Below are 21,119 nucleotides of genomic sequence, written 5' to 3'. Positions count from 1 at the left end.
ATATGCAATATTTATATGTGATTTTCCAAGTCAATGTGTAGTACACAGAATTCTTACATATGACCTAGTGGCTCCCAGTTTCTTTTTCATTTTGACACCATTGTTCTAGAAGGTCCTAGACTACACCCACACATCTCCTCTTCACAGCATCTCCTAAACCTTTTCAGATACAGCAGTGACAATGAATGGGCTTGTTAACTCTGGATCTAGCCCAAGGTACGAAGGCATCCTGGGCCACTAAGACCTTCTATAGGTTCATCCCAAGTCTGATTTGAATTGCTTGACTTTATATTTAGCTGAAATTCAGAACATAAACTTGAGGGAGGATGCAGCGAAGCAGGAAGGTACAAGGTTGACAAATATCCCTATAGAGAAATAAAATCACACAAGGAAAATGTTGGATTTCTAAAAGAGGGTGATTCATTTATACTCTTCTAAGGAAAGCCCTGTGCTCAGAGATGTGCCATAAATATTTCCCAATCACAAGGAGCATTGCACATGTGGTGAAAAATACCATGTCAGGGCACCGAGTCATATATACTGACACACAGTGACCTTTGCTGTTGTGATGATCTTAAAAATAAGGGGATTTATTTCTCCCATGTGCACTAATTCAAATGTGACACTTTTGATTTCTGTTTATCTTTTCTAAGTAGAATTTATCCCGAGAAACAGAAACCTCAGGCAATAGCTCCTCTGTAACTGAAGGACACAAATGCATGCCATTGCAGCAAACCCTGAGAAAGCAATGATCCATTAGGGCATCTAATTCCCATAATATATAAAATAGCTGTGGAGAGCAATGTTCATGGCAAAGTGAAAAGGAGATTATGATAAGTTGTATGAGCTCTTCTTTATCAAGAAACCCTTTACACGGATAAGGTCGCAATACAATTGGATTAGTCAAATCATTTCTGTGTAATATCACAGTTAATAAAATAATAACAAAAATGGACTATAAAATCAAAAGCAAATTGAATTCTGTCAGCTTTTTTCTGTCTATATTTACCATATGAACTCTTTCCAATAATTGTAAAGATCATGTCTTCCTTTCCAGTATATTTCAGGTAGGAATTTGTAACATAATATTACTATACAGTAACTGGGATTTAAGTTGTAGAAATTCAAACCAAGAGGCTCTTAAGAATACTGTTATGTAATAGAGTTATGTTCATGTAAAATTATTCTGAATGTTGAAGGCCAATTTTATTTTCATATAAATTAGTAATGCATGCAACTTGTTATGATACACCCATACCTATATGCATATGGACAAATACGTGCATGTATGTAGTACTATAAATATTATTGAATATGTGTATATACATGTGTGAATCCATGTATATACACATACACATCTCTTTTTTAAACCAAATTTGTAGTTTATTTTCTGTACAGAACTACTAGTGAAAAATACCTCAACTAATGAAGATATATTCAGTACCCCAAATGGCCTGGGGTACTGAGAGATTAAATTGTCCTCTCAGATTCACACAGACAGTACATGTTAGGTTCAAGATTTGAATCCAGGTCATATTTTTATCTACCATGTAACTTTCCTTCTCATTGAGACTATGTCTGAGGTTTTTCAGATTAGGATATCTCTTTATACCTAACATAAATTGAGCAAATAATCAATATTTTAAAGAGAGATAGTTAAAACATAAAATACTGGTATGCTCCAAAGTCAAAAGTCCCCAAAGTGTGGACCATTTTCACTGAGCCTTACTTCCCCTTCTACGCTCTGAAATCCATCCAGTAAAATTGGACTTCTCTTTGTTCTTCACACAAAACATTCCATCTCCTAATTTCATGCCTTTGTTCCATTTATACCACATAACTGAAATTACATTTTACTCCTACATTATCTAAGCCTTATCAAGTGTCTCTATTCCTTTAAGACTCAGGTCAAGAACATCTTCAATAGAAAGTCTTCCATAATCCCCCAGGTGCTAGTGCCCTCTTTCCCAAAATACCTGGCATTGAACCCTGTTGTATACATGAGTATTATTAACTTTATTTTACAAAGTGCATATTTTTATGTGTTCATGTTGTTTCCCATTAAAATGAAAGAAAGTGTTGTTTCAACTCTTGTGCCCTCAATGACTACACAGTTCCAGGGACAACAAATAAAATATTTGTTTGTTAATTGATTCCAATGAATATATGTTCAAACAAATAGAGGGTATTAAGATAGGTCCCATATGACCATAATTCCCTTCCCCATCCTCCCAATGCTACCTAAGCATCAGCTTGCATTTAGTAAATGCCCAACAATCTCTTCACTCATTGTAGCTGAACACTTTCCCACCTTGTCCTCCTCCACCACTGGCCCCTCAATATAGCTGTAACCTACTCAGGACTCAGGCCCCCCTAAATAAGTAGGCAAAATCCCTTTCCCATTCATAATAACATCACATACTATCTCCAAATACCTTGTAGATATGCAGGAGCCTCTTAGTTGATTAGTCTTTGTGCTCTAGAGACTAGTAAGGTCCATTTCCCTCCATAGACCTAAATCTTCAGTAGGCAAGTATAATTAGTATAGAATGATTAAGTTTGGGTAAGTTTTGAAAATCATATTATATGATCTTTCCCCCAAACTCCACCCCTATTCCAAACTTCTCTATTTCATTTGAGAGTACCACTACCATTTTAGCTTCCCAGATTTTCTGAAGCCCCAATATCCTTAACTCCTCATTCAACTGAAACGGACCTTTTTTAAGGTTACTAATGATTTCTCAATTGACAAATCTGATGGCATTTTTCTCAGTGCTCATTTTACTAAGCATTTGACATTTAATGTAGCATTTGACATTTTTGATAAGTGCTCCTATATATTATTTTTTATTCCATGGTTTACCAGTAAAAATTAGTGTTACCTATAGTAACTCTCATATTTGTTCACTTAGTAAAGCTTAGAATAATTTTTTTTTTCTGATTTTAAAAGGCTTCCAAATGAAATACAGTTTCAATGGGTTCCAAACTCATTTATGTGCATGACATCCACACAAGAAGGACAGTAGATGGGCATTCATTTTCTAGTACCATTGATATAATTTATTTATTTTTATTAGTGCTAGACCATGACCAAGATTTATGAATAAGGGAAAGCTAAAACATAAAGACTCAGTGAAAATGGCAAGATGCCCATGCTGGATAGGTATCTATAGAGATACATATGTATATTTATGTCTGTATGATATATATGTTTGTGAAAGGGCTTACATATATATATATATATATATATATATATATATATATGTATATATGTACATATATGTATATGTATATTTAAAGATAGATATAGATATCCATTTCTATCTGTTCATCCATCCATCCATAAGTCTATCTATCTATCTATCTATCTATCTATCTATCTATTTATCTATTTCCCTAACCCATGCTTCCCTCTGCCTTGGTCACACTTCCATAGGTATGGTTCTACTAATATGCCCACCAATGTACTCATAGGGAGGGGTGATATGAGCCACTATCTCTTGTCCAGGATACAATTTCTCTTTCCCACTCATTCTCCCTCTCCCTTTCCTCCTCCCCCCATGTAGCAGGCCATGATTCGTGAAATTGAGTGCTCTGATCCAAAGCTCATCAGAGAAGATATGGATATGATTAAAGAGTCTAATATAGGGTCTACATCATTTTTTTCAGGGTTAAATGTGTGTGTGCTTAGAGACAGAGAGAGAAAGAGAGAGAGAGAGAGAGAGAGAGAGAGAGAGAGAGAGAGAGCTTACAATTTGTTAGCTAGAATAACTCATTGACATTAATGAAAAGGGAAATTTACTAGATATATTTCAATGGAAGCCTTTTTTACCCCTCTGTAGCTAGGAATGACAATATGGCCATCACAATTTTGTAAGCAGAGGCAAAGAAAGATGCACATCTTTCATTTAAATATGTAGACCTTTGTAGGGGTCTCATTTTCACTTTGATAACCATTAAAATCGAATATCATAATAAACTAACCTTAGAATAAGATTGAATCATCATATTACAGTGTTAAATCAAGATATTTAAAAGTAAAAAATTAAATCACATTGCTCTCACTGAAATAGTGTCACATTACTTTCAGTGAAAAGAAAGGGGTTTTTGTATCATCGATAAATATTATTTTTGAAATATTATTTTGTTTGTATCTCATCTCTTTCTTCTGACACCATGGTCACTCAGGAAGGAGAATTTGGGGGAGAATATTAATTCTCTCAGCTTTGGGACTCCACCCTACAGTTGAGCTGCTCTGATTAGTAGGTAAGCTAGTTTAAAAAAAATTGCCTAACCCATCATATCTAACCAACAAATTCCATCATGCATTCTCCAGACACAAGACTGTATCTGACATAAACATCTTGCCTTTCTCACTGACTCTTCCTGTACCTGTTTTCTCTCCTTTGTAACACTTGCTCTTAGTCTAGGAACAATAATCAAATAAACAATACTACTGATACTGGCAAATGAATGTCAATCTACTGTCTTTTGGCTCCACAAACTGTTCTGATCACTTGCCTAGACTATAATCCCCTTCCCTGGACATCATCTGACATATGTCAAATCCCCTTATTAAAACTTAAGCTTCTTGAGGGCAGAGGCTATAGCCATTTGGTATTTTTATCTCTAATACCAAATGTAGTATCTCATGTGTAGTTGTAGTTGAGAAATAAAGCTGAAATCTACCTTTGTTCTCTGAAATTTCAGTGACCTAAGATAATCGTAATCATACTGTAAGATAAACCGTTTGATGAATTCACCATGGCTCATTTACTAAGGACTGGCCTTTAACTCAGAAAGACTTGAGTTCAAGTCTTTCAATTAATATATATGCCTTCATGCCTCAGGGCATATCACTAAAATTGTCAAATGAATTTCTGATTTCCAGCAGTTTTGGTAGCTTCTACACTTACAGTTTGCTGCACTAATGAGATACAAATAAAAACAAAATAAAACAAGAAAACAAAACAAAACAGAATTCAGACAGGGAAAAAGGTATAAAAGACTTGAAGAGAGTGAAGTATTAGTATATTATGAGTAGAAATGGAACAGGCCTGACTCAGATCATTACCTTATTCTTTCAATTAGTTGGTCAATCAACATATATTGGTTAAGTGCCTACGTTGTGCTTTGGAGTTGCAGGTATTGTTCAGTCATGCCTGGCTCCTTGTAAACTCATTTAGGGTTTTCTTGGCAAAGATACTGGAGTGCCTTGCCATTTCCATCTCCAGGTCACTTTACAGATGAGGAAACTGAAGTAAATAGGGTTAAGAGACTTGCCCAGTGTCACACAGTTAGTAAATGTCTGAGACCAGATTTGAACTCTGGCCTTCCTGTCTCCAGGCCCTCTGCTTTATGCATTCTGCTAAACTAACTACCCTTTGTGCTAGGAAAGGTTCAATGTAGGTATTGAATGAGTTAGTAGTGGGTAATTCAATATTTAGGAAAAGGAAGTTTATTTACCCATAACAAAGAAAGAATATTGAACTAAGGTATTCCAGAAACTTACCCCACTCCCTCCTCTCCACATGGAAGGTGACTGATCATCATAGCAGGATGTGGTGACTCACATGTGGTCTTGGGACATCCACCAAGTCTGAATTTCCTCGATACCATATGGTGGAACTTTTTATACTCTTCAGTGATCAAGAAGCCACATCAATATGACCAGAGGCCAACCAGGAAGTTTCATCAAAGGAAGTGCTGCGTGAGTCTTAGCCTCCTGAGCAATCAAAACCCAGAGATAGCTTTGTCCCCTTAGAGAAAAAGGTAGTCTCATTTCCTTGGGGGAAGATGTTAGGATACTGCTCTCACCATAAAGGCAATTGTGTGAAACTAATTATATTTATTAGCATTTTATTTGTCTCTCTGTCTCTGTTTGTTTCTGTCTCTCTGTCCCTGTCTCTGTCTCTCTGTCTCTCTCTCCCTCTCTCTCTCTCTCCATCTCTCTGTCTCTGTCTCTATCTATCTATCTATCTATCTATCTCTCCTATCTCCCTCTGATTTTCTATTAGTCAGAAAGGAGAAAGTTTACTGTACAGTAATTTTTTTTTATTTGGAAAGAATTCCCCCCCCCCCACGGAATCTGGAAGATATGTAAGTATTAGGCTTTTAACCACATGAAAGTTGTGCTGGTAATAGCATTCATAAAAAGCTTTCTCTTCACTATTTTATAAAAGGCCTAAAGGAATAAAATATGTCACCTCTGAGTAAGTGCATGTAGGAGAAATAGGACTTGTTAACCAACGTCAAAGCTTTTGGAATGCTTTTGCATGGGAAAAAGAAAGGTGAAGGGTGATCTCATAATGGACTTACTTTCCCCCACCATTCCATTTCTGGTTTTTGAAAAGGAAAGAACCTTCGTTTTGATCCCTTGTCCCTCCATGTAGAAATAACCATACTAGGAAAGCAGTTTTCTACAGTATATAAAATTGTTCTACCAGGAGTTGTAAAAATAAGTACAGCAGAAAGCCAATGAAAGAATATCACATGGGTAAAATCATCAGCATCCTGTATCACATACCTTAGGTAAGTCCCTGTAGAGACTCTATAATTTGGAGAGGGCTAGACTTACTGAACACATGAGCTATGTAGTCTTTACTTCTCCTCCCATAACAAATGCACTTAATATATATCATCAAGTTGCACATAGCTCCAGACAGGATAATAGGTTTAAACTACAAACAACACAAGGCATTTCTTGAATATAGAAGAATTTCATAATGGTGGTATATAATCAACACTTGAATACAATTTAGAAGGGGATCTTTAGAATCTTTTGACCAAGAGATCTTTAACCTGGGCTTCATCTGAAATGGAACTATATCTGGATGGGTCTCTGATATCTTTGTTATAAATACTTCCTACCTTTGGATTTCAATTCATTCAACTCTTCTCTTCCTGTCCATTTCTTGACTATGCCCTTCCATATATTTTCAAATCCATTCAGTGCACTGGAAGATTTCTTTTAGGTATTTTATTATGTTATATGAAAACAATTAATCTATAACCCCTCACTGGAGACATGGTAATGTGCCTGATGACTGCTAAATATTGTTTTTCTTTCAAAAGACTTTCAATGATACCTATTCATATTAGTATACATGTTACCTTTGAAATTTTTTTAAATTAATTTCCACCTTGTCTCCTTTCCCTCCATGGAGAAAGTAAGAATATTAAGAGCCTTGAATAGTTTGATTGGTAAGGCAATAAATAAATAAAGTAATCCAAGTAGTATTGTCATTTCCATTTTCTTGGGATAAATAATTAATATTTTCCAATTATTTAAGTGTATGCATTTGTATAAAGAAAATTCTTTTTTTGTATTTTTTTTTGGGCAGGGCAATTGGGGTTAAGTGACTTGCCCAAGGTCACACAGCTAGTACATGTGTCAAGTGTCTGAGGCCGGATTCGAACTCAGGTCCTCCTGACTCCAGGGCCGGTGCTCTACTCACTGTGCCACCTATCTGCCCCAAGAAAATTCTTTATTTATCTTCCTTTGATGACTTGGGTTGAAAAAAAATTACTCACTCTGATTTTTTTTAATTGGATTTCCTGACCAGGTTTTGCTTACACACACACACACACACACACACACGCGTGCATATGCACACACACCAAAACATACAGAGATAAATATAGATATAGGTATAGATGTAGATAGATATTCATTTGTTCCCTTTAGTTCATTAAACATCATATCAATGTTGTTCTATATGTCTATTATGTCTTAGTTATAATGGGGCAAATTGTTGTGTCCCCACTGTGTTGAGATAAGAAAGAATGACTATAAGGTCATCCATAGTCATTACAGAATCTAGAATATAGGAAAATGGAGCAACTGTACTGGATCATGTGTTTTTGAAGGATCCTAGGCTGTCTAATGGGGTACAGCAATATGGCTCCCAAGCTGTCATTAAAAATTATCTGAGTCTGTTTTATATGTAGAAATCATTCCACATTCCACATTTTTTGCTAGCTAGGCAAAACAGATAGACCTTCTCTTCTCTGATTCCATACAAATCCATTTGGCTGTTCCTCATGGTCAGTTTATAAGATCATTGTTTTCTGGTATTTCCACTCACTTCCTCTATAGAATCTATGCTTATTGATGCTTTTAATTGATTTTGGCTATTATAAAAATATGTACATACATATAAAAGAAGTAACTGTGTCTTTTTTTTGCTGAGGCTCATATTTCTCTGTGCATGGACAATCAATTTCTGTCATGTCTCACTGTCTATACATATGTAGCGCTGTTTCTGGTCACAAATTGACCCTTTATAAACATCAACCTAACTTCCATTTCTCAGTAAGAAACATATATCCCAATGTTTTCCAGTTAAAAGATTAAATAAAGAAATGCATAGTCACTTCTTCTGAGATCCAGTCCAAATACCAATAGAAAACACCTAGATGTAATAGAGATAAATCAAAGTCATGAGGGAGATAGGGCAGAGAGAAAATACATCAATGGATCTCTGGTCTGTCTCATGGTGACAACCATCAGCCTTCATCTCCACCCCCATCTGTTTGCCCTACTCTTTTTACAAACACAATAAAATGTGGGGTAAAGTCAATTTAGATTACCAAGTGTAATATGCCTCTAGTCAAGCCTGCTGCACATACAAAACATAAACCTCTGAAAACATAACACAGTGTTGCATTTCCCAAAGTATTTCAATTGTGTTTTTTGACACAAAGGAAACTTGCACACAATTTAAAATAATGAGCAGTGTTATATACCTTCTAAGATGAATGAGAAGACAAAGGCTTATCAAAAAGCTTTTAAATTTAAAACATCATAATTATAATGATGAGAAATAATATATGGGCCAAATGAAAACATTTCTAAACAATCAAAAGGTGATCACAACCACTGTGGAAGTCAGCTTGAGATAGATGTGATACTTATACCAGTGAAACTTAATCACCTCTCTTCTATCTGGCAACACATACTTATAAATTACATGGTTCCATATGGTCTGAAAACACCTTCTATTACTTTCCTTATCTTTACAAAATGGGGGCCTATTTGCAAAGTGACAAATAATAAACATTATGAGCAATTTCATTTGTTCTATCTTCCTTTATAGGTATTGGTTTCATTTAGACACTTCTGTTCCCATTACATCCCTGGACTCAGTAAGTCATATACACATATATAAAAAGCCATTAAAAAGATTATAATTCTTTTCTGAGAACAAAGTGAGCTGAGTACTTTTCCAAAGAACAACACAGTAATTTGGGGAAATGTTTCTATTTATAATTAGTTTTGGGTATGTAATCCAGTTGTTACAAATACATGAATGAAAAAGAATTTTCAAATGGCATTACATCAGCAAGTTGAAGAATATTTTCCAATATACAAGTGAAAATCAGAGTTTGGTTTTTACAGGCTGAACTTAAAATTCATACAACTCAATAATGGGATAAGTATTCAACAAAGAATATTCCAACACAGTTTAGGCCTATTAAATTAGACATTATTTTGAATTAATTTCATGCAGTCCCTCCAAAGCAACATTTATTTACAACAAGCTACTTTCCTATCAGAGTCTTGATATGGGACATTTCAGCCTCATTTTTTTCTTAGTTCATTCTGGTAATCATAAAGCTATTTATTTCCATCATTTCATCAGGCCACAATGATTTCCCTCTAACTAGATTTTCTAATTTTTTTTTCTTATCTAGTACCTTTCTATTTCATTTTTTAGTTGCAGAATTAGTACATATAGTGTCATTAAAATTAAAATATCATATTAGTCTTGCAAGATCCTTTAGACATTGGAGTATTCCACTGAAATTATCTGAGGCATCACATTTACTTAAATGGAAGAAAGAAAAATGACCTGGGCTATATTAAGAAATCTTAACTCTAATATTGATTTTATGTGAATAATCATTTCTGTTTTTTTTCTAGATGACATCAATAAACTTCAGAACCAAACATTTAATTTCCTCATTTTGTTATGATGAAAAAATGATAAGATTTATTTACAACTGTATGATATTTGAAGATAAAAAAAAGCTCAAGACACAGACTTCAAATATATGAAAGGCTCTAAAACATAGAAAAAATGTAGCTTAGGTGAAAGTTCAACTACAATTTGGGAAACACATGAAATATGATTTTTGTAAGTGCTAAAATTTATTTTATAAATGAAATCAAAGTGCTGGAAGAAACAACACCAGGCCTCAAATAAGGAAGACTCTCCTTCCTGAGATCAAAGGTGACCTCAGACACTTAATAAGTGTGTGAGCCTGAGGAAGTCACTTAACCCTGTTTGCCTCAGTTCCTTATTTATAAAATTAGCTGGAGAAACAAATAACAAACTATTTCAGCATCTTTGCCAAGAAAACTCCAAAATGTGGTCGTGAATTGGATGCACAAAGAGTTGAACATGACTGAAATGACTAAACAAACAAAACAATTAATATAAAATAAAAACCAAATACATCAGAACTACTGGTTCTGATTTTTTCTAGATCATTAATTTACTTTCATTATCACAGAAACTAGTTTTCATTTCTTTTTCTCTTTTGAAGTTTTCTTTTCAAAATACCTCTTATCCAACCTCTATCAAACTGTATTATAACAAATATTTATTATTATGCAAAGCAAATTATTGCATTGGCCATATCAAAAGAGCATGAGCCATTTGGGCTCTTGAGGTCCTCACTTTTCTGTTAAGAATTTTCCCTTGCTAGTTCTCTGGAATTATGTTTAGCCATTGCATTAATGACAGTAAGTTTTTCAAAATAGTTTTACCTTTAATATATTGTCATAATAAAATTATTTTCAGGGTTTTGATCACCATATCATTCAAAATAGATATTTGACAGTTACCCTAGAAAAAAATTTCCATTCATTATATAATATTGTATCACATTCATATACTATGTGTTCAGGCCATTCCTTAGGACCACTTACTTTCTATTACTTTGTATTCTCAGAAAAAGGAGGGGATTTTTTGTATATACTATTACTTTGACACTTTGATTCACCTCTGGATATTAGGCTTAGCAGTAGTATCTCTGGGTCAAAGGGTATGCAGAGATTAGTAAATTTGAGGGCAAAGTTACAAATTTCTTAAATGGTTGTATTAACACACAGCAACAGAAACAATGCATTAGTGTTTCTTTTTTCTTAAATCCCTGCCAATTTTATTATTTCATGTTTTGGTCATTTTCACTAATCTGATAGAAGAGATGTGGAAACTCATTTTAGAATTCATATGTCTATAAAACAAGTGTTTTGAATCTATCAATCTGCATGCATGTATATGTATATACATGCATACATGTATGCATGCATGCACATATCACACATATATACATCATGCATGCATGTGTATACAGAGAGAGAGAGAGAGAGAGAGAGAGAGAGCTTTCTATGGACAGGGCTTTTTATTTTTCTCAGTTTTAAAACTTGATTTCTGCTCCTGAAACACAATAGACACAGTCCCAAACTTCACGTGCTGGGGACTACAAGCCTTATTACCATGTTTGCACACATGGGCTTTGGTGGCTGGCAGCTTACCCATTGCACTGGGGTGAGCTGGCCTAGCAGTGTCTGTTTTGCAGGGATTCTGGAGTTGGCAATTTACCTTCTACAATGCAAGTGGAGGCCTCACAGCTGGCCTGCTGTGCCCCTGGCCTGCTGAACCAGGATTGAAGAACCTTGATTGCTCATCTGTATATATATGGGACAGAGTACTCCCCACTCTGGAAGCAAAGAGCTCAAAAGTCAAGTAATTGGCTGGAAAAATGAGCAGGCAGCATAAAAAAATCTCAGATTACAGATTCTTACTTTGGTGACAAAGAAGATCAAAACATACAGCCAGAAGAAAACAACAAAGTCAAAGATCCTACATCAAAAGCCTCCAAGAAAAATATGAATTTGTTGCAGGCCATGGAAGAGCTCAAAAAGGATTTGGAAAGTCAAGTAAGAGAAGTAGAGGAAAAAATTGGGAAGAGAAGTAAGAGTGATGCAAGAAAATCATGAAAAACAAATCAACAACTTGCTAAAGGAGACCCCCCAAAGTACCGAAGAAAATAACACCTTAAAAATAGACTAACCCGCGGCCCCGCCCCGCTCCTCCCCCCTCCCTCTCCCCCTCCCCTCCCCCTCCCCGCCGGATCTGAGGCCGCTGCCGTCCGGGAGTCCCGGTGTCCCGCTGTCCAGCTCTCCGGGCCGCGGGGACGGACAGAGCGGCACTCGCAGGCCACGGGCCAGAGTGGGCCGCCGTCGGAGGCCCCTGGCAGGGCCACAGGACTTGCCCATCTCCCACCCTCCTGGCCTGCTGCAGAGATCTTCAGGGTTTAGAATGTCTTCTCTGGCCAACTTGTGGCACATAGGGATGAAGGAGGGTGGCCCTACCAGAAAATTGGAGATTGTGGAGGTAGAGAACTGCCAGGTCCCCAAATGCCTGTGTGTTTGGAGTTCAAGGCAGTGGTCTGGCTAAATGATAAGACAAGACATCATTTTGGTTGCCTCACTGTCTGCTTGGTGTGTTTGTATTGAATAATCATCACCATGGTTTTGGATGACCTTCCAAACTTAGAAGATATTTATACTTCCTTGTGCTCACCAACAATGGAAGACTCAGAGGTGGATTTTGACTCTGGACTGGAAGATGATGACTCAAAACATGACAGTATTTTGAGCGATTCTACTATCTTTATTGCTTTCAAAGGAAATATAGATGATACAGACTTGAAATGGAAATTGGACACCATATTGGAGAATGTTCCCAGTCTTTTACATATGGAATCCAACAAGCTCAAAGTACAGAAGGTGGAACCTTGGAACAGTGTCCGTGTTACATTTAGCATCCCCCGGGAAGCTGCAGAGCGGTTACGAATTCTGGCTCAGAACAACAATCAGCAACTCCGGGACTTAGGAATTCTCTCCGTTCAGATTGAAGGGGAAGGTGCAATCAACCTGGCTCTGGCTCAGAATCGAAGCCAAGATGTTCGAATGAATGGCCCCATGGGAGCCGGGAATTCTGTTAGAATGGAGGCAGGATTTCCCATGGCAAGTGGTCCAGGATTAATAAGGATGAACAATCCTGCAGCTGTTATGATGTCCCAGGGTGGAAATGTATCTTCTTCCATGATAGCAGCTGGTGCTAACCCAGAGCTGCAGACCAGAGCACCCCGATCTGCTTCACAGTCAGATTCAGTGGATCCACTCCTTTCTGGGCTTCCTCTGCAGCAACAGAGTCATACCTCAGGGTCTTTGGCTCCTCAGCTCCACCAAATGCAGCCTGTACCAGTTAATAGACAGATAAATCCACCTAATTTTCAGCAGCTTCAGCAGCAGCAGCAGCAACAGCAGATGCAACCTAGACCCCCACAGCAACATCAGCATCAGCAGCCACAGGGAATTCGGCCTCCTTTTACTGCCCCCACTCAGGTGCCTGTGCCTCCTGGCTGGAACCAGTTGCCTTCTGGAGCTCTTCAGCCTCCACCAGCCCAGGGTGCTCTGGGTACATTGACAGCAAATCAAGGGTGGAAAAAAGCCCCCCTTCCTGGTCCTATGCAGCAGCAGCTTCAGGCAAGGCCATCTCTAGCCACAGTACAGACTCCTTCCCACCCTCCACCTCCATATCCCTTTGGAAGCCAGCAAGCCTCACAGTCCCACACGAACTTTCCTCCAATGAGCAACCCAGGTCAATTTACTGCTCCTCAAATGAAGAGCCTTCAAGGGGGACCTTCCCGGGTTCCTACCCCACTTCAGCAACCTCACCTAACGAACAAGTCTCCTGCTTCGTCTCCCTCCTCCTTTCAGCAGGGATCTCCTGCATCATCTCCAACAGTTAACCAAACACAACAGCAGATGGGACCAAGGCCACCTCAAAATAACCCTCTTCCTCAACGATTTCAGCAGCCTGTCACTTCTCCTGGTCGAAATCCTATGGTTCAACAGGGAAATGTGCCACCCAACTTCATGGTGATGCCACAGCAAAATCAGGGTCCACAGGGTTTACATGCAGGTCTAGGAGGAATGCCTAAACGGCTCCCACCTGGCTTCTCGACAGGACAGCCCAATCAGAATTTTATGCAAGGCCAAGTGCCTTCAACAGCCTCTGGAACCCCTGGGAACACTGGAGCCCCTCAGCTACAAGGAAACCAGAGTGTACAGCACACAGGTGGCCAAGGAACTGGTCCTCCCCAGAACCAGATGCAAGTATCACACGGGCCACCAAATATGATGCAGCCCAATATAATGGGACTTCATAGCAATATAACCAGTCAACAAACTAGTAACAGTGGAGTTCCCCAGGTGAACATGGGCAGCATGCAAGGTCAGCCTCAGCAAGGACCCCCATCTCAAATGATGGGCATGCATCAACAGATTGTATCCTCCCAAGGACAGATGGTGAACTCTCAGGCTCAAGGAGCCCTGAACCCTCAAAACCCAATGATCCTTTCTCGTGCCCAACTTATGCCACAAGGCCAAATGATGGTAGCCCCTCAAAACCAAAACCTTGGGCCTTCACCGCAAACAATGACCCCTCCCAAACAAATGATTCCCCAGCAGGGCCAGCAGATGATGGCACCACATAATCAAATGATGGGACCTCAAGGCCAGGTCTTGCTACAGCAGAACCCAATGATAGAACAAATAATGACCAATCAGATGCAAGGAAATAAGCAGCCATTTAATGGTCAGAACCAATCCAATGTTATGACGGGACCAGCTCAGATAATGAGAGGACCAACTCCAAACATGCAAGGAAATATGGTTCAGTTTACAGGACAGATGGCAGGACAAATGATGGCCCAGCAAGGCTCTGTGAACAGCAATCCATCTCAGGTTATGGGAATTCAGGGGCAGGTTCTAAGACCACCAGGACCTGGCTCACACATGTCCCAGCAGCATAATGATGCCACTACCCCCACAAATAATGAAGTCAACATTTCCTAGATGATGCCTGATGTTTCCATGCAGCCATCAAACATGGTGCCACCCCACATGCAGGCAATGCAAGGAAACAGCACCTCAGGGAACCACTTTTCAGGGCATGGGATGCCTTTTAATGCACCCTTCAGTGGAGCACCAAACGGAAATCAGATCTCCTGTGGTCAGAATCCTGGTTTCCCTGTCAATAAAGACATCACTCTAACAAGTCCTTTATTAGTGAATTTACTACAAAGTGACATATCTGCAGGCCACTTTGGGGTGAACAATAAACAAAATAATACAAATGCAAATAAACCCAAGAAGAAGAAACCACCGAGGAAGAAGAAAAGTAATTAGCAAGGAGAACTTAATACCCCAGATACACGCCCAACTGGCCTTGAGGAGTCTGACCAACAACCACTGTCTGGAGAACAAGGAATTAACTTGGACAACACAGGCCCTAAACTCTCAGATTTTGCAAGTAGGCCACCAGGTTATCCATCTCAACAAGTTGAACAAAGGCCACTACAACAGATGCCTCCTCAACTCATGCAGCATGTGCCGCCATCCCAGCAGCCACCTCCACAGCAGCCACCACCACAGCCACCTCAAATACAGCCCCCACCACCGCCCCCTACTCAGGCACAGTCACAGCAGCAGCAGCAACAAATGATGATGATGCTTATGATGCAGCAAGATCCCAAATCAGTCAGACTGCCTGTGTCCCAGAATGTTCACCCCACAAGGGGTCCCCTAAACCCAGATGCACAGAGAATGCCCATGCAGCAGAGTGGTGGCATGTCAGTAATGGTCAGCCTGCAAGGTCCTGGCTCAGTCCACCATCTCCTGATAAGCAAAGAATGCCATTGCCAGTAAATCCTCCTTTGGGGAATAATGCAAGAAAAATGGTATACCCAGATAATATACAGAATCCTTCCAATTCACCTTTGGGAGAAGTGGCATCACTTCCTGAAGGAAGTGGAAATGAAGTTCCTCCAGTCTCAGGGGCTTCAAATAACCTGGCTTCGCATTTAGTAGTTTCTCAAAATCAGTTAATGATAGCAGGGCCAAAACCAGGACCATCTCCCCTTTCTGCTACTCAAGGTGCAAGTCCACAGCAACCACCAGTTAATTCTTTATCTAGTTCTCACAGTCACCATTTTCCAAATGTTGCTACCCCTACACAGACATCCAGGCCTAAAACACCAAACAGGGCCAGCCCAAGGCCCTATTACCCTCAGACACCAAACAACCGCCCACCTAGCACAGAACCTTCAGAAATAAGTTTGTCACCAGAACGGCTCAACGCTTCTATAGCAGGTCTCTTTCCTCCTCAGATTAATATTCCTTTGCCTCCCAGGCCTAATCTGAATAGAGGGTTTGATCAGCAGGGTCTTAATCCAACTACTTTGAAGGCCATTGGGCAAGCCCCTTCAAATCTCGCTATTAATAACCCATCGAGCTTTGCTCCTCCACAGACTCATAAGTTGGATTCTGTTGTAGTTAATTCTGGAAAGCAGGCTAACGCTGGAGGAACAAAGCGAGCTAGTCCAAGCAATAGTCGAAGGTCTAGTCCTGGGTCCAGTAGGAAAACTACACCAAGTCCAGGCAGACAAAACTCAAAAACACCTAAGTTATCTCTGACATCCCAGACAAATCCAGCTCTGATGCAGGGTGCAGAATTGCAAAGAAATGTGTTGGCCAATTCTACTTCTTTGCCCACACCTGTACCTGGAAATTTTCCTAATAACAACATGCTGAATCCACCAAACCCAACTGTGCCTATGGCTGTAGTAGCTAGTATTACCGAGGATAACAAAGACAGTCTTAATGTTCCTCTGGATAATGACTGCCAGACTGCCCCCGTTAATAAAGAGCAGGCAAATGTTGAGCTGAAAGCCATTCCTATCCAAGAAATGAAGATGATGGTTTCTGAAAACCAACAAAAGAAGGAGATGCAACCTTTAGATACTAGCAAGGTTCCTATTGTAGAAGAGAACAAATCTATGCACTCTTCTACTATGAGAGAAGCCCCAACATCTTTAAGTCAACTTCTTGATAATTCTGGAGCTCCTAATGTTACCATTAAACCCCCTGGACTTAACAGTCTTGAAGTGCCACCTACAGTGTCATCAGGGGAGGAACTAAAAAAGATAGCTGTCATTCCTCCACTGCAGGATCCACCTTCTGGTAAGGAATCTTCTAATCCCTTAAACTTGCCTCACAGTAATGAGCCGTGTTCAACCCAAATGCACCAAGAATTGGGTGAGGTCAACTCCAGTGTCACACCAAATGTACCCCCAATAATGTCCAGGCCTGTCAGCTCCTCTATTTCTACTCCTTTGCCACCAAACCAAATAACTGTCTTTGTAACTTCAAACCCCATCACTACTTCGTCTAATACATCGACACCTCTGCCATCTCACCTGCAGCCTACATTAATGTCTACAGTAGTCACAATGCCCAGTGTGGGAAACAAAGTTATGGTTTCTGAGGGGCAATCATCGGCTCAGTCCAGTGCTCGAACTCAGTTCATTACTCCTGTATTTATAAATTCATCCTCGATAATTCAGGTTATGAAAGGATCTCAGTCAAATACAATTCCTGCAGCCCCACTGACCTCTAACTCCAATTTAATGCCACAGCCTGTGGCAGTGGTTGGCCCTTTACACATACCCCAGAACATAAAGTTTTCTTCTGCCCCTGCACCTCCTAGTGCACCATCCAGTAGTCCTGCCCCAAGCATACCGACCAACAGGTCTTTGGTTCTTAACTCACGGGCAGCACCCATGCAGCTTCCTTCTCCCCCATCCACAGCTTCTTCAGTTGTTCCTACACAGACCCCTGTCCAGCAAGTTAAAGAGTTTAGTCCAGATGAGGCTAGTCCTCAAGTTAGCATTTCATCAGATCAGTGCCCTGTAGCAGCTGCACAATCAGCAGTGATGGTTTCACCTCTTCTTACCAGTAGTCCAGGTTCCTCTGGCAACCGAAGAAGCCCAGTTTCATCTAGTAAGGGCAAGGGGAAAGTGGACAAGATTGGTCAGATTTTGTTGACCAAGGCATGCAAGAAGGTAACAGGATCTCTTGAAAAGGGGGAGGAACAGTATTCTGTGGATGGAGATGCTGAAGGCCAGGGCCTGGAAATGCCAGCCCTGTGTAATGTGGGAACTGAGCAGATAACCACAGAACCGGACAATAAAGCCAGCACACCCCCAGCACCCACTCTGCTAAAGATAAGCACTCCTGGGCCTGGCACACCAAGTGTTAGCACCATGGCTATGTCTTCTTCCTCAGTATCAGTGGCGCCGAGCTTACTGAGCAGTGCTTCTCCTGCCAGTGCACCATCCATGGTAAATGCCCCAGTGATTTCAGAGCTTGCTTCCACAACCCCAAATACTAAAAGTAATCATGGTGGCATAGTGACTGAACAGCTTGGAATTGGCCTAGTGGAGGAGAAAGCAGGAACCCACCCAGAGCTTCTGCAGAATATAGCACCTTCACCAAGTCTGGCCCAGAAGGAGATCCCAGCTGTACCACCTCAGGGACCTGCACACAGACCAGAACTGGAAGCAAATGCTACTGTAGTCTCCAGTCAAAGTAATGAGCCCAAGGAGACAGGGGAGAAGTCTAAAACTCCAAGCCGAAGAAACTCAAGAGCTGAGGAGCCCGCCACTGCCCCGGAGAGCGGGGAAAATGGGCAGCGCAAGCGTTCTTCCCGGCCAGCATCAGCTTCTAGCACTTCAAAAGAGCCTGCAGCCAGCGTGATGCAGTCCAAACGAAGGAAATCCAAGTAAATCGCTTCAGGCAACTTGAGACTTTTAAATGTGTGTGAATTTTACAAAAAGCAGTTTTGAGCTGTGATTTTTAAAAACAAACAACACTTTCTGTACAGTTAATCATTTTAATAATACTGCCCCTCTCTCAAACCACGTAGCCTCTTTATCAATGAACGGCAAGAGAGGCAGGGTTGATGAACCATTTGTTGTGGCAAGGTGAAGTTCAAGTTTTCCAAAAAGAAATGTTGTCTCTTGTAAGAAATGATGACCTATTGTTGTAAATGTCTAGTTTCACATTTGTTTCCTAAGCAAATTAGCAGACACAGTGGCCATTCTTAGGTAGTTGGTGATGTTTTGTGCAGTGGAAGTACTCTGTGAATAGCTGTATTGGGGGCAGAAATAATCCCTCTCCTTTGGAAATGTTGTAAATAATTTTATTATAGATGATTTCAGACGTATTTGTTGTAGAAAAATGGACCAGTGAATAAAGAGAATCTAAGGGTTTGTATAATGTGGAATTCCAAATGTTCTAAATAAATGTCATTGTTTAAAAAAAAAAAATAGACTAACCCAAATGGCAAAAAAGCTCCAAAAATCCAATGAGAAGAATGCCTTAAAAACAGAATTGGCCAAATGGAAAAGGAGGTCCAAAAGCTCATTGAAGAAAATAATTCCTTAGAAATTAGAATGGAGTACAAGAAATTTGGGACAGTGCTCATGGTGCCTCAGGAGTAGAAATCAATTTTTAAAATGAGAAAAATAAAAAAAACCTTTTCATAGAAAGCTACTAAGGCTCCAGAGAAGAGCAAAACACAAACTTAGAAGAGGACAAGAATGTCAAAATGCCTCCACATGAAGCCCCAAAGGTGATATGAGTTCATCTCAGGCATAAAATAGTCCTTTTGGAAGCGTGCAAAAAGGACTTTAAAAATCAAGTAAGAGAGATAGAAGAAAAATTGGGAAAAGAAATTTGAGATATGCAGAAGAATTATGAAAAAAAAGACTCAACAGCATGGAAAAGGAAAGACAAAAGTTGAATGAATAAAACAACTCCTTAAAAAGCATAATTGGCCAAATGGAAAACAAATCCACTGAAGAAAACAACAGTAGAACTCACCAAATTGAAAAGGAGTTACAAAAGCTAACTCAATAAAATGACTCCTTAAAAATTAGAATTGGGCAAGTGGAAGTAAAGGACTCTATGAGACATCAAGAATCAGTCCAACAACATCAAAAGAATAAAAAATATGGAAGAAAATTTAAAATACCTCATTGGAAAAACATTCGACCTGGAAAATAGATCCAGGAGAGATAATTTAAGAATTATAGGACTACCTGAAAGCCATGATCAGAAAAGAGCCTAGAAAGCATCCTTCAAGAAATTATGAAAGAAAACTGCCTTGATATCCTGGAACCAGACGTCAAAAGAGGCACCAAAATAAGGTAAAGGAAAGAATTGGCCTGCTATCCCCCAAACCCATCCAAATACAGTAGAACCTCAGTTTATGAATTTAAATCGTTCCAAAAATTCTCTTCATTATGTAATTTTCCCATAGGAAATAATGTGAAGTTGGACAATCAGTACCACATCCCCCAAAATATTCATGTAAAATAATTAGTTATAATTTTGAGTAAGTTTTTGTCCCTAATGCACTTGAAATACAGTAGCAATGAGTAGTACACAATCTAAATCAGAAATAAAACAAATTAACCTGCACTTTACTTTTGACAAGAGCCATGGCTGGTGTGAGGGACAAGACAGGCAGGAGGAGGAGGGGTTATTACTTGGAAATGGAATCTCCTTCCATGAGAACATTGGCGATTCCAACATCTGGAGTGTTCTCTCATATACTACATTCACTAAAAATAAGACTAACACTACTTCCTTCACTTACTTTTGGTTTTTAGAATCACTTTCATGTTTTAACTCACTGACTATTTTTCTTTATGTTCATTTCTAACTAGAAATCTATCTAATGACACTTGTTTTGACATTTTTTTTCAGAATGTCATGGAAATGTTACATTGCATTATCATTAAAAATATTCGTGGTTCTCACTGCTACAGCCTTATTTTGGTGATTTTTCTCAACACAATTTTGCACTTTTCTCCACATCTGATAAACCTCCCTAATCTCACTTGATGTGAGAGATTCCTCCAACTTCTCAACCTCCTCCTCAGATGAGATAGCCTGGGCAACCTCTCCCTGATGCTCCTCATGCAGATCCATCAATTCATCGATCATCAGCTCCTGGGCTATGTTCCTCCACCAGCTCTTGAATGTCTTCAGCATCCACCTCCAGTCCCTTCACAAAAGGTCAACACTGAATGAGACTGATTAGAAGGTATATACTGACCTGAGGTTCCTTTGTTTGACCTAAAAAAGCAAGAAAAAAAATTGCCCTAGTTGAGCGTCATCCGTTTACAAG

The 21,119-nt window shown here is 39.4% G+C and overlaps 1 protein-coding gene across 1 annotated transcript; it reads left to right on the top strand.

The window, feature by feature from the left end:
• The first annotated feature begins 12,301 nt into the window (after window positions 1-12,301).
• On the top strand, window positions 12,302-19,005 carry LOC118846514 (nuclear receptor coactivator 6-like). The gene is given in 2 exon segments (XM_036755133.1): window positions 12,302-15,746; window positions 15,749-19,005. Coding segments are annotated over 2 exon segments (6,165 nt in total). The 5' UTR covers window positions 12,302-12,541; the 3' UTR covers window positions 18,709-19,005.
• Window positions 19,006-21,119: the final 2,114 nt, after the last annotated feature.

The sequence above is a fragment of the Trichosurus vulpecula genome, chromosome 4, assembly GCF_011100635.1.
Source record: "Trichosurus vulpecula isolate mTriVul1 chromosome 4, mTriVul1.pri, whole genome shotgun sequence".
NCBI lineage: Eukaryota > Metazoa > Chordata > Mammalia > Diprotodontia > Phalangeridae > Trichosurus > Trichosurus vulpecula.
This window is presented reverse-complemented; position numbering and strand designations above follow the sequence as displayed.